This window comes from Vipera berus (genome assembly GCF_964194415.1).
Source record: "Vipera berus genome assembly, chromosome: 11".
In the NCBI taxonomy this organism is placed as follows: Eukaryota; Metazoa; Chordata; class Lepidosauria; order Squamata; family Viperidae; genus Vipera; species Vipera berus.
In genome coordinates this window covers 4,495,393-4,508,242 of record NC_138214.1, presented here as the reverse complement: position 1 = coordinate 4,508,242, position 12,850 = coordinate 4,495,393, and the positions used below count along the sequence as shown (strand labels likewise).

At 47.2% G+C, this 12,850-nt stretch overlaps 2 protein-coding genes across 3 annotated transcripts in view; one reads left to right on the top strand and one right to left on the bottom strand.

Moving 5' to 3' along the window:
• Nucleotides 1-161: 161 nt before the first annotated feature.
• Nucleotides 162-5,482, bottom strand: SOWAHD (sosondowah ankyrin repeat domain family member D). Of its 2 annotated transcripts, none has more exons than XM_081336528.1 (2): nt 5,426-5,482; nt 162-2,687 (listed from the first exon to the last, which is right to left on the bottom strand). In XM_081336528.1, the coding sequence occupies exon 2, from the start codon at nt 2,544-2,546 to the stop codon at nt 1,524-1,526; it is 1,023 nt and encodes a 340-aa protein (XP_081192654.1). In that variant the 5' UTR covers nt 2,547-2,687; nt 5,426-5,482; the 3' UTR covers nt 162-1,523. The 2 variants fall into 2 exon arrangements, with proteins under 2 accessions (XP_081192654.1, XP_081192655.1); XM_081336529.1 differs by lacking the exon at nt 5,426-5,482 and adding an exon at nt 3,915-4,543.
• The window catches only part of SEPTIN6 (septin 6), a 39,221-nt gene continuing 31,626 nt past the window's right edge, over nt 5,256-12,850 (top strand). The window contains exon 1 of the mRNA XM_081336526.1: nt 5,256-5,287. The gene's annotated coding sequence lies outside the window, so the exon portion shown is untranslated. The remainder of the gene's footprint in view (nt 5,288-12,850) is intronic.

Genomic DNA, 12,850 nt, shown 5'->3' with positions numbered 1-12,850 from the left:
TTAGCTTATCCAGAGCTTTCTGGATGCACTCAGTTTGGGGCCATACGTGAAACGCCGATTCTCATTTCTGCTAAAAGGTTTAAAGACTGTCCTTGCCCACCAGGAATTCACCCGTTCACAAAAAACCCAACCCCCCCCCCAAAAAAAGGACAACATTAGTGTTGAAATATCCTTTATTTAAAACAGAGAATATCCCTGAAGCTCTCCGAATGCTACACTCCTAAAATAGATTAACGTTAAAATCCTGGAGATGACTGGAGATCCTGCAGATTAAAACTTACGCTTTCTGTTCTGCTCTTGGTTGCGTTTTTCTTTCGATCGGGGAGCAGGAATGACAAATTAAACCAGGTGGACAAAACAAACACAAAAATACTGATCAAACAAGGCAACTATCAAACAGCATCCTAGAGCAGGGGTACCGCAACATTTAACATTTGTGGACTTCATCTCCCAGAATTCCCCAGCCAGCCATGCTGGCTGAGGAATTCTGGGAGTTGAAGTCCACAAGTCTTGAAGTTGCCAAGCTTGGAGACCCCTCTCCTAGAGACTTGCTGCTGAAATTTTTGCAAAGATTGCCACATTAACAGGAAGGGCTTGGTCTAACTTAAGTGCGCTTCCTTATGCTCTTTTGAAACGCAGGACAAGCAAAGCGCACACAAAAAATACGCGTTTGCGGAGCATTCCAACCTTCTTATCTTAAAATCTAAAATCTGCATAGGCAACGCTTAAGCCTTCAGTATTCTTGTAAAGTAAAATGCATGGCTGATCTTAGCCCAGCCCTGAGTTGCACTGTGGGTAGGTAAGACGCAAAATCTGATTTTCAAATACATATTGTTTCTGACACTTTTCCACCCCATCCTGCCAAAAGACCTGGCAGCCAGTGTTATATTCTGCTTCCTTAAGCATTGCAACTCGGATTTTAAAAAGCGAGTTGCTTGCCAAATTGTATTGTTGAGCTGTCAGAAGAGGTTTTGCAATAACAAAAGTTGGGGCCGTCCACTCTCAACAAATCCGAGTACATTATCTTTGTGTAATGCAATGTCCTCCATTCTCCCAGGACAAGGTGAGAATTTTTCCAGGCACAGAATTCCAAATTCTTTTCACGTCATGTATTCACAGCGCTTTAGGGCAGGGGTCTGCCACCTTGACAACTTTAAGACTTGTGGACTTCAGCTCCCAGAATTCCTCAACCAGCTATGCTAGCTGAGGAATTCTGGGAGCTGAAGTCCACAAGTCTTAAAAGTTGTCAAGGTGGCAGACCTCTGCTTTAGAGAAGAAATGCCAGGGGCACCCCAGTTTCATTAGGTCTCTTCCTCCCCATATCAACTTCCTTGAGCCAAAAAAAAAGTTCTTATCCCAGAAACGGTAAGTAGGTTTGCTAAAACTTAGGGTGGTTGATGAAATGTTCGGATTATCTCCCATCTATGGCTTCTCCACCTTCTTAACTGTTGGGTCTCTAATGGCGGCCATGAGGATCGGCCCCAGCCAGGAGCCCAAATGCCATGAACCCACCTAGGAGACCTCTAACGATCTTGAAAGAACGCAACAGCTTGCCTGAAGACGTTCCTCAAATAAGACCCCGTGGGACTGGCCCTCTGGTCTGGCCTTGCAGCCTCAGCATTGTGGGATTCCGTTCGAAAGGCCCCGATCCAACTCCATCTTGAAGGAGCACAGTTGTTGTTGGTGTTCCCTGCTCCTGGGATGGCCAAGTCTTCTTCAGTTGCCCCCAGGAGTTCCTTCAACTCTCTGGGAGCGCTGGCGTGGAGGTACTGCCAAGCTCTGCGGCCATTGTGGTCCCTGAGGCTGGTGTTGGCCCCAAAGGCTCCGACTAGGATCTTGAGGGTCATCGCGTGACCTTGAAGAGCAGCCAAATGCAGAGGGGTCAGTCTCCCGCTGGCCGTGGGCACGTCAACGTTGATTGGGTAGCCATTCCTCTCTGCAAAAGCCATCACCTGGATCAAGGCTTCGTGACGGCCGTGTTTGGCCAGCCAATGGAGGACGGTAAAGCCAGTCACAAAGTCTCTCCTGGAAAGCAAGCTGGGCTCCTTGGCTAACAGGTCGAGGATGCTTTCCGCGTCTCCTTGGGCCACCGTCAACATCCATTCGTGCTCCAAGGGGTCCAGAGCTAAGCACAACTCTTCAGAAGCCACCTCTGAGAAATTATCCTCTACCTGTTGGCTATCGATCGGGACGGAGGCTTTGCGGGAAGCTGTAAGCCAGGTAGGGCTGGCCTGACTGCTCTGCAGGAGAAGCTCCTTTAGGCCTTTCCTCCTTGTGCTGCTCCAAGACATGGAAAGCCGGGACGGGCTCATTTCGGCCCCCCACTTTGCCGAACGCCTCTTCACCCAGTCGCAGCTCCTCTTGGTTGATTGACCTCGGAGAAGATTCAAGCTTTCAGGCTGGTCAGAAAGACGAGGGGATTGATTGCCAGCAGCAGCTGGTCTTTGTTGCTGCAGGCTGCTTGCCACGACAGGCGTCTCTTCTCCTCCTTTCTGCTTGCTCTCCTTTTGCGTCTCCATCACGTCCCTTCCTTCAGGGTCCAGCATCTCCTCAAAGTTCGCGGTACTCTCCCCACATGTCTCCTGACGTCTCAGTCAATGTTGTGTGCAGCTGCCTCTTGAGGTCATCACTTTCCTGCTCAGAAGAGGAAGCCCGGGCGGTCTCTTCTGCTCCTCGCCGCTGCCTGCCTAGAAAGGGGGAACCAAACTGGACCATCAGCACTTAGCAAGAGGAACTGATCCCTCGCTGAGAAAGAGAGCATGAATAGCAACACTCAACCGACAAGGTTTCATCACAGGACTGCACTTCTTTTGTTCATCTCCAATTCTCCAAACGGGGGTCCTTGGTGCTCTCTGAGCTGCCTAGTGGGGTCCAAGCCTCAGAGCGCACCAAGGACCCCACACTTCAACTTTGAGCTACCAATTGTGGGCGCTCCATCACTGGAGGTTTTAAAGAAGAGACTGGACAGTCACTTGTCTGAAATGCTCGAGCGGGGTGTGTGTGTGTGTGTGTGTGTGTGTGTGTGTGTGTGTGTGTGTGTGTGGACTAGAAGACCTCCAGGCTCCCTTCCAGCTCTATTCTGATTCTAAATCTTCTCTTCTCTCCAAAGCTTTGGACAAACTCGAGGACTTTCATTGTTGATAAATGCGCTTAACTTCCCTTTCAAGCCAACTGTCGCTTTTGCTAACACGTCTTGTGATGCAAGCAAAGAATATTATGCAAGAACAGAACAAAGCTTTCTATCTGACACCTTCTCTATTTTCCTTACCCATAACTTCATTTTCAGAGAAAATGTAGAAGAATGGCCATTGATAGGTAACTTTGAGAAACCTTCATCTTAAAGTGCTCCACATCTCTAATATTGGAACAGTTCACAAACACAGACTCCGGATATACCCACCTGCCCAGATCAGTTAAAACTTAAAAGTTATAGCAACTCCATCCCATGCTAAATATTGTTAGTTTTAATCTCGGTTGGGCTGGCATGCGTGTAGGCAGCTTAGCATGTCATACAAATGCAGACCATTTGAGTAAGCTGATTAGTCACTCTATTGTCTGAATCCAGAAAATAAATTAATTAATTCAGGGACCAGGTTAGGTCCATGAATGAGAATTTTGCCACTGGCTTGGAAGTCAATCCCGGTCTTTTCATTTGAATCTACTTGTTGCTTTTCTCTTCATTTTCTCCAACAAGATTTATTTTGGGATGTGGAGAAAAAGGAGCTTAGGAAAATGGAACATTGGGGACATCCATAGATGATTTAAAACAAGAAACAAACAAACAAACAGTAAACACCAAGATGGTGATCTAACTACACAATCAAAACCCTGCCCCTAATTTACATACATTGCAATGCAAATAAACTAGGAGCAGGACTTCAATTGCACAAAAGTTTTTGGTTTGTTTTTTTTACCTTTTGGACTCTCCCAGTTTGCACATGTCCTGGGAAAACTGTTTAAAAGAGGAGAGCTAGTATTGAGGCTATTGTGAGCTGCCCCATTTGACAGTCTTGTCGATCTATTTTTTTTAAAAAAAAATTAAGACTTTTATTAACACGGACAGTTTGATGGTTTTAAATTATCACTAAATATCATGCAGGAGCCGATGCTGTTTTTGCTGCCGCAGACTAACACTGGTGCTGAAACCTATTTTGAATGTTTGGACACTGTTCTTTCAGCCAGGTTTTAAATACACTCCGGAAACCATAATCCTGACTCCTGCTCATCCCTCCTCCCCCAGACAGTATAAAACAGGATATTTGGGTTTTTTTTGCTCCCTCCCACCTAATAATATCCCAGCAACAGATGTTTCAAGGGAAAGAGAAAAAGAAAGTGCTGTTCCTGGAAATACAATAAATTCCATCCGTTTCCCCCCCCCTTACCTAAGAGATTCCAGGGTAATCCAAGGTAAAAGCAAGACAGCTTTCCAGATTCCTTTTTTACCTACAGGCACACCCCGTTATCTTAGATTTGTGTGTGTGTGTGTGTGTGTGGTTGCGAAATAGTTGTAGAGTTCAAGGTGGGCAGCCTCAGGATTGCTGCAAATAAACAAATAGTGGCACCATTTCTGAAGTTGTATAAGGCAGGGCCTACGTCCAACCTTGGCAACGTTAAGGCTTGTGGACTTCAGCTCCCAGAATCCCATGCTGTCTAGGGAATTCTGGGAGCTGAAGTCCACAAGTTGCCAAGGTCGATACTCCTGTTCTAAGAGATCAATAGCCAAGCAAAATTGTGTTGTTGGAGGGGTTTGTTTTATTTCTATTCACAAGTGACAAAGGAGCTTAATTAATTAAATTTATATACTGACCCTCTTGTTACCCAAAACGACTCTGGATGCTTTTGATTTGAGGAGGGATTTCCCCCCCCACACACACACCTCTTTCTTAATCCCTTGGTGCACAGGTAGGAGCAGCAAGACAGAAGGCATATATATATAATATATATAATATAGAATATATATAATATATTAAACCGCCCAGAGGTACCTTGTGGTAAGATGGTGTGTGTTTGTATCAATAAAGTTAATAAATACATTAATAAAAAGGAAGGGTGGCCTGGGAATTAACACCGTCACATTGACATTTTTTCCCCCTGTGGATTTAAAAAAAAAAGCAATTCCCCTTTTGCTCAGTGCAGGTTGGATACGCTGCACATTACCAGGTGGGGCTGTCCACTTTATTTTCTTCAGCAGCTCCTGAGACAGTCCCTGTCAGTGCCAGAAAAACCAACCCTGTAGGGTAGGCTGTTCCCCACGAAATCCGGATCGGGAAACTGGAAGCTGCGCCAGGTAATCGCTCCGTTCCTAGCTCAGCGCTGCCGACTTGTCCGCAAGCTACAGGCACAAGCTATCCTCGCGCTCCTAAACCCCGATACTAAACCATCATCCCGCCGGGGTGACGCGCGCAAAGGGAAAGTGGCGACCTACCTGGGCTCAACCTTCTTCTGAACTCACCTCCGGCTGATCCGAATTGCAATTCCTTCTGCCCCGCCCGCCCCCACTCCCTCCCCCCAAAAAAAGGTTTTCCCTCCCCCCTGCTGGGTGGGATCGCTCCCTCTTTTTTCTTTCTTTTCTTTTCTTCCTTTTTCGGAGTTTCTGGAGCGTCAAGAACGCGGAACGGAGGCCCTGCGCGCTCCTGAGCCGGGGATGGCGGGCGTTCCTCCGCCTTCCTCCAGGTGACCGGGAAGGCGGCTGTTACTCCGGTCCGGTGGTCACCTCACCCCGGCTTCCAGCCTTGTCTGGAGCCCCTCGGCCAGCCGCAGCCCCTTGCAACAACCCCGCAGCCCCCCCAGCAGCTGGAGTTAAATCCGAAGCACCCGCCCCGCAGGTCCCTTCTTCCCGTTTGGAGCCGGCTTGCTTCCGCGTCTTGAGCCAACCTCCGGGCAAAGATTGCCCTCTTGCCCCGCTTCGGAGCGGAGCCAAGAAAGGAAGGAAGGAAGGAAGGAAGGAAGGAAGGAAGGAAGGAAGGAAGGAAGGAAGGAAGGAAGGAAGGAGCCGCCACGACCGACCTTTGCGCTCCTCCAGGCGCTTAAGCCGCCGCCTGGCGAGAGGTTGCTCCAACGCCCTCTTGGGGGAGACGAGGGATCCCACCCACCCAATTATTCACCCACCCACCCACTCCTCGGCCCCGCGAGAAGAAAAGCCGCCGCCCTCCCCTCTTCCCGTTGCCAAGCGCTGGGAATTGCTGGGAAAGACTCGAGTTGGTGGGCGTCACTGAGCCCCCCTCCCCGACTCCCACCCACCCCCCACCAGCCCCCGTTCACAAGACAGCCCAGCTTGGCGAGCCCCAGGTAGCAGCTTTCCCAGGTGAGAAGGCCCGTCTCCGTAAGCCACCATGACTCAGAATAGAGCTGGGAGGGACCTTGGAGGTCTTCTAGTCCACCCCCCCCCCCCCCCGCTCAAGCAGGAGAGCCTATTATACCAGACCCTTCTGGCCGTCTTTCTCCTTTGGATTTACTTAAGGGTGGGCAATCAGATGGACGCCAGGGCTGTAAGCCCCAGTGAGTGAGTGGGTGGGTGGGTGGGTGGGTGGGTGGATGAGGGGACCCTTCAAGGTGGGCTTGGGCGGCGTATGCGAAACACGAGCAAACCAAGCTCGGTTTGGTGCGAGTCGCGCTGCTCCCGGGCTCCACCTGTCGGCAAGGTGAGTAAATTGTTGAGTCCTTGGGGAAAAAAAATAAGATAATAGCTAAAAAGACGTTCTCTGCTACTCCACTTGAGTGGGGGACTCCATCCGAGCAGTTTTCAGGGCAATCCTTTGGGCATAATTGTTACTATTATTTCTAGCCAAGTGTTTTTTTTTAATTAGCCTTGGTGGAGCAGTGGGCTAATGCTTCCTTAAGTAACACCAGCTGCCTGCAATTAGTGCAGGTTCGAGTCCCACCAGGCTCAAGGTTGACTCAGCCTTCCATCCTTCTGAGGTAGGTAAAATGAGGACCCAGATTGTTGGGGGCAATAAGCTGACTTTGTAAAAATGCCGCTTGGGGGGGGCGAAAGCCCTAATAAGCAGGCATATACATAGAACGAAGGCTATTGCTAAGCACATTGGTTTGTGCTTAAATTGTAAGCCGCCCTGAGTCTTCGGAGAAGGGCGGGATATAAATGGGATTAAAAAAAATATATAAAAGAGGAAAATGCCAAGGAAAGGGAAAATAATGGGAAGATAGGGGAGGAAACGAGGGGAGAAGAAAAAGAAAAGCATCGACTTCCAACTCCTTTTGGCACAGTTGAATAAGGTAATAAAGTAGAATAAAATACTGGGAATTATTACTTCTATTTTTTTTTCTAGGAGGCTTTTTCATCTCCCCAAACTGGCCAACAGTTGTGGTAGTGATCCGCCATTGAAATAGCAGCTTGGTAGGCTTCTGCTGTCTGGTAGATCACCTGTCTGAGATGGTATATAGGTTCTCCTGCTCGAGCAGGGGCTGGACTAGAAGACCTCCAAGGTCCCTTCCAGCTTCTATTCTATTCTATTCTATTCTATTCTATTCTATTCTATTCTATTCTATTCTATTCTATTCTATTCTACTCTACTCTACTCTACTCTACTCTACTCTACTCTACTCTACTCTACTGCTGGGCTTCTGGGATCTGTCAAGGTCAGCTAAATGCTGCTTCCTGGAAGCTTGAACAACACTCTGGTCTCATAGTCAAGTAATAGCATTGATAGTTATGAATAACTGTATTCCAAAAATCCATATATATTAGCTGTTATTCTTCTGCCGAGACCTTATGGCTGTAGCGTGGGTTGGAGAGCTGGGTCTCCAAGAGAGTAGCTTACTTGAGATCACTCAGAGACTTTCCAGTAGGATGAGATTGATGCTCCTGGATGGCTATCTTGATCTTAGGGTGATAGGATATAAAAAATGATGGGTCAGGAAGACTCTTGGAAGCTTGCTTCCTCTACAGCTCAACCAACCAGCTCCTTGCAGGACTGAACTCACCAATGAAAGGATGAAGAATGTCTTAAAGGCCACTTGTCTATGAGGATTCTCAGTCATCCAGGTCAGGGTTGTCCCAAAGATGCAGCTGGACTTCGTTGTTTTTTCTTTGAAGACTTTTCACTTCTCATCCAAGAAGCTTCTTCAGCTCTGAAGCTGAAGCTCAGAGCTTGGACTTTCTTGGTGTGTGTTTTTTTTTTTTGGAAGATGTTTCGCTTCTCGTCCATGAAGCTTCTTCAGGCCACTTCTTCTGGTCCTTTGAGCATGCATTAAGTGACTTACCAGGAAGCTTATCTGGATTTGGAACTTCAGTTCCAAGACTAGAAGACGAGAACTAGAAAGACAGGGCAATGTCCTTAAACAAGACTGGAGCAAAGGTTTTTTGAAAACTCGGTGATGCAACCGGATGTCCCTAGACAGCTGTTGATGTTCAGCGTTGCGTGAGAAACGGAGGAAACAGCAGCTGGAGTCGCATTTTATTGTGGCCTGTTTTCATGGGACCTTTGCCGAAGTGAACAACGATGGGTTCCGACTTACTGTTGGAGGAAAAAACAAATGTAGAGGCAATCAAGTTGGCTAGCTGTTATTTGAGAGAAAGGCAGAAAACGGATGGCAGAAAAAGTGAGTCTGCCCTTTGAGGGTTTTTTGTTTGTTTTTCTTTTTCATTTATTCATTATTTTTAATTACTAATTACAATTTATATTTCTCTTTTTTTAAAAAAAATTTTTGTCGGCTGATGGACATATGTTTATCCCAGGCATCTTTAAACTCAGTCCCTGATGATTGGCCCACTAGCTCGGCTGGAAGTTGGTTCCAAGCGTCTGCCAACTTTTTCTGTGCAGCAAGACTTTCTAACGCCATCTTTGAACGTCCTTCCTGTCAGTGGGAAGTTAGGCTCCCACGTTCTTACCTAGCATATATTATCACAGCCTAAGGGGCAAGGTATCACTTTACCGGTTGACAGGTAGCGAGGACTTCTGCACCAGGATGTTGCTTGGTGCTTCTTCGAGGTATCTTGACGTTGGTAGGAAACAGAGGTTGGATAGGAGAAATTCTCTCTCTCTCTCCGTCCCTCCCTCCCTCTCAATCGTGGTCGTAAGTCAAGGACTGCCTGTATTCATCTGGAATCTTACTTTTCTGCAGCTGAGTCTTCTCATGCACCAGTTCAGATGGTCAAAGGGAGCGCCTGTAATTTTTTTTCCCCGTCTGTCAATTTCATGTATGCTTCCCAGAATACATTTCCTGATAATTACAAGGAACAGAGTCATTTCCCCTGAAATTTATAATTAGTTAATCATTAGCCACAGCTTGTGGGCTTCACGGGAGTAAACTCTCAAGGCTAAAAATACTAAGGGGGTGGGGGGGGGGGAAGAGAGAAATTAAGAACAATTAGCACTCTCTTTCCAGCATGCTTTTATGCAGAGAAGGTGCTCATCCGTGATTCCTTTACTCTCGATGGATAGAAGCAGGGCTTTTTTTGTCATAGAACGCTCAGAACGGAGTTCCGGCACCTTTTTTGGATGGAACCTTGTAGGGTAGGCAAGGTGGGTTGTATGACACGTGTGAGTTCCGGCACCTTTTTCTTTTACAAAAAAAAAAGCACTGAATAGAAGAAGCCACATATGACAGGACTCGCACACCACACTAAGCCACACTGGGCCACAACGACAAGGTTGACAGGTTCCACTGACGCAAAGCAGGGCCTGAGATGTGAACCAAACAATCTGGACAACACAAAGTGAAGATGCCGCTGCTGAATTGCCTTGTTGTTTGGCAGGTCCCAGCCACAGCGCCCCCTGGCGGCTGAGACAATTTAGTAAAAAAAAAGGAGGTTTCCATTGGGAAAAGGCACGAAAACTATTTCACAAACTGGCTGGAGGGATGGGAACAGGGACACTGGCTTCCCTTCGGCTAGCCTCCTCATTCCACAGAGGGGTGCACGGTTATTGCTTGTATATCTCCAAAAGCATCCTCAAGGCTGTGTTTGAAGACCTTCTGTAGCCACTTATTTTATTTATTTATTTTTTTATTTTAATTCCATTTATATCCCGCCCTTCTCCGAAGACTCAGGGCGGCTTATAAGCTTAGCAGTAGCCTTCATTCTATGTATATGCCTGCTTATTAGGGCTTTCGCCCCCCCCCCCAAGCGGCATTATTACAAAGTCAGCTTATTGCCCCAACAATCTGGTTCCTCATTTTACCTACCTCGGAAGGATGGAAGGCTGAGTCAACCTTGAGCCTGGTGGGACGCGAACCTGCACTAATTGCAGGCAGCTGGCGTTACTTAAGGAGGCATTAGCCCACTGCTCCACCAAGGCTTCAGACACTTGAAATGAAGCCGGTGCCAAAGAGAGAGGGGAAAAAGACACTGGCGGGGGAAGCCACTTATGTATGGCAAACAAACCCCACTCTCTAATAGCACTGATGATGTTACCTAGTTGGGTAACGAAATGTCTGGAAGGAAACAGCCAAGCTCAGAGAGCACCAAGAACCCTACAGTCTTCCTCCTCCTCCTCTTCCTCCTCCTCTCCACCAACCCCACTCTCTTCTAGCATTGATGATGTTGCCTAGTTTTTTTTTAAAATCCCATTTATATCCCGCCCTTCTCCGAAGACTCAGGGCGGCTTACAATCTAAGAAGCACAAATCAATGTGCTTAGCAATAGCCTTTATTCTATGTACTGTATATGCCTGCTTATTAGGGCTTTCACACACACCCCAAGCGGCATTATTACAAAGTCAGCTTATTGCCCCCAACAATCTGGGTCCTCATTTTACCTACCTCGGAAGGATGGAAGGCTGAGTCAACCTTGAGCCTGGTGGGATGCGAATTTTTTTATTTTTTTTTATTTTTTTTAATTCCATTTATATCCCGCCCTTCTCCGAAGACTCAGGGCGGCTTACAAGCTTAGCAGTAGCCTTCATTCTATTTATATGCCTGCTTATTAGGGCTTTCATACACCCCCCAAGCGGCATTATTACAAAGTCAGCTTATTGCCCCCAACAATCTGGGTCCTCATTTTACCTACCTCGGAAGGATGGAAGGCTGAGTCAACCTTGAGCCTGGTGGGATGCGAACCTGCACTAATTGCAGGCAGCTGGTGTTACTTAAGGAGGCATTAGCCCACTGCTCCACCAAGGCTCTTTTTGGGTAATAAAATGTCTGGAAGGAAACAACTAAGCTCAGAGAGCACCAAGAACCCTACAGTCTTCCTTCTCCTACAGTCTTCTTCTTCTTCTTCTTCTTCTTCTTCTTCTTCTTCTTCTTCTTCTTCTTCTTCTTCTTCTTCATCTTCTTCTTCTTCTTCTTCTTCTTCTTCTTATTCCTCTTCCTCCTCTTCCTCCTCCTCCTCCTCTCCACCAACCCCACTCTCTTCTAGTATTGATGATGTTACCTAGCTGGGTAATGAAATGTTTGGAAGGAAACAACCAAGCTCAGAGAGCACCAAGAACCCTACAGTCTTCCTCTTCCTCTCCACCAACCCCACTCTCTTCTAGCACTGGTGATGTTACCTAGCTGGGTAATGAAATGTTTGGAAGGAAATAACCAAGTTCAGAGAGCACCAATGACCCCACAGGAAAAAAAAAGCCTGTCTCAATTCCGGGCACCAGCTAAAGCAACACTTCGGCTCTGCACTTTTAAGTTAAAATGTACAATTAACAGCCATGCATGTTCTCCTGGCTTAAAACACCCACAACCCATCTTGCGCACCGCTCTTTAACGATGCAGAGGCATCTTGCGTCCTCTGAACAGCAGCGATTGCAATTTTTAAATATGCATAAACTCCTTCGAAACCGGTGCTTCTTCAATGCCGTGTTTACATAAATCCGAGGGTTTTTTTGTTTTTGGCTCTTATGGGATCACGAGCATCACCTTGCTGAGGGACTTATGGAAATAGGTAGATGATGACAGGTGTGAAAAGAATAGATGTTGGAAGATGTGGAAACCTCACTGTGGCTCTGGATTGTGCTAGCTGGATCAGTATTAACAGTCTATCAAAAATAGCCCCAGTGGTGCTTCTCACAAATGAGAAACAAACGGAAGAATTTATATATAATTTTCCTGAAAACAAACAACAAACACCAAACAACTTCCCTTCTCCACACAGGCTATTTTGTTTCTCTTTCACACAAACCCACCGGCTGGGTTCCCCTAAACCAGGGGTCAGCAACCTGAAACAGTGAAAGAGCCACTCGGAACCGGTTCCCTCACAAAAGGAAAAACTGGGAGCCGCTTAAAAATGTGTGCACATGCGCGTACATGCGCGCATGTGCAGAACAGGGTTTGAAGAGTGGAGCCAAGGAGAGATATGCACCTACCCTGCATATTTGAATTGATTGGTTGAACTCTTTTAGTCCCACTTTTTTTTTTTGGACTGCACATGGCAGAGGACTGGGAGCCGCAAGAGACGGCTGAAAGAGCCGCATGCGGCTCCGGAGCCGCGGGTTGCAGACCTGTGCCCTAAACCATGGCTTGGGCTAATCCTACTGTATGAATCTCAGCTTCACTTGATGTATGAACTGGGATAATTGCCACGGCTTCAGACAACTATGTTTCCCCGTGGCTTGGTGTAATGTGTGAACCCAGCTACATGGGCAGCCAGCAGCTTTAAGGGCTGAGAGGAGAAAGGCAGGAGAAACCGGGCAGTGGCTGTTAAGTCTAGGACACAATTGGTTATTTCCCAGATCAGGTGGAGAAAAACTGGGTCTTCCGTCTCTTCCCTTGATCCAGGAGGTGGATCAAAATCTAGTTTGCTGCATCCAGGCTTCTCTGGGAGAACTCAAAGCTCAGAACTGGCCAACATGTTGGACTGGAAGACCTCCCAAGTTCCCTTCCAGCCCTGATTCTCTGTTGGAGACTAAAGTCCCATCTTCCTGAGCCGAACTGACCGTGAAAGCTAAACAGGGCCAGA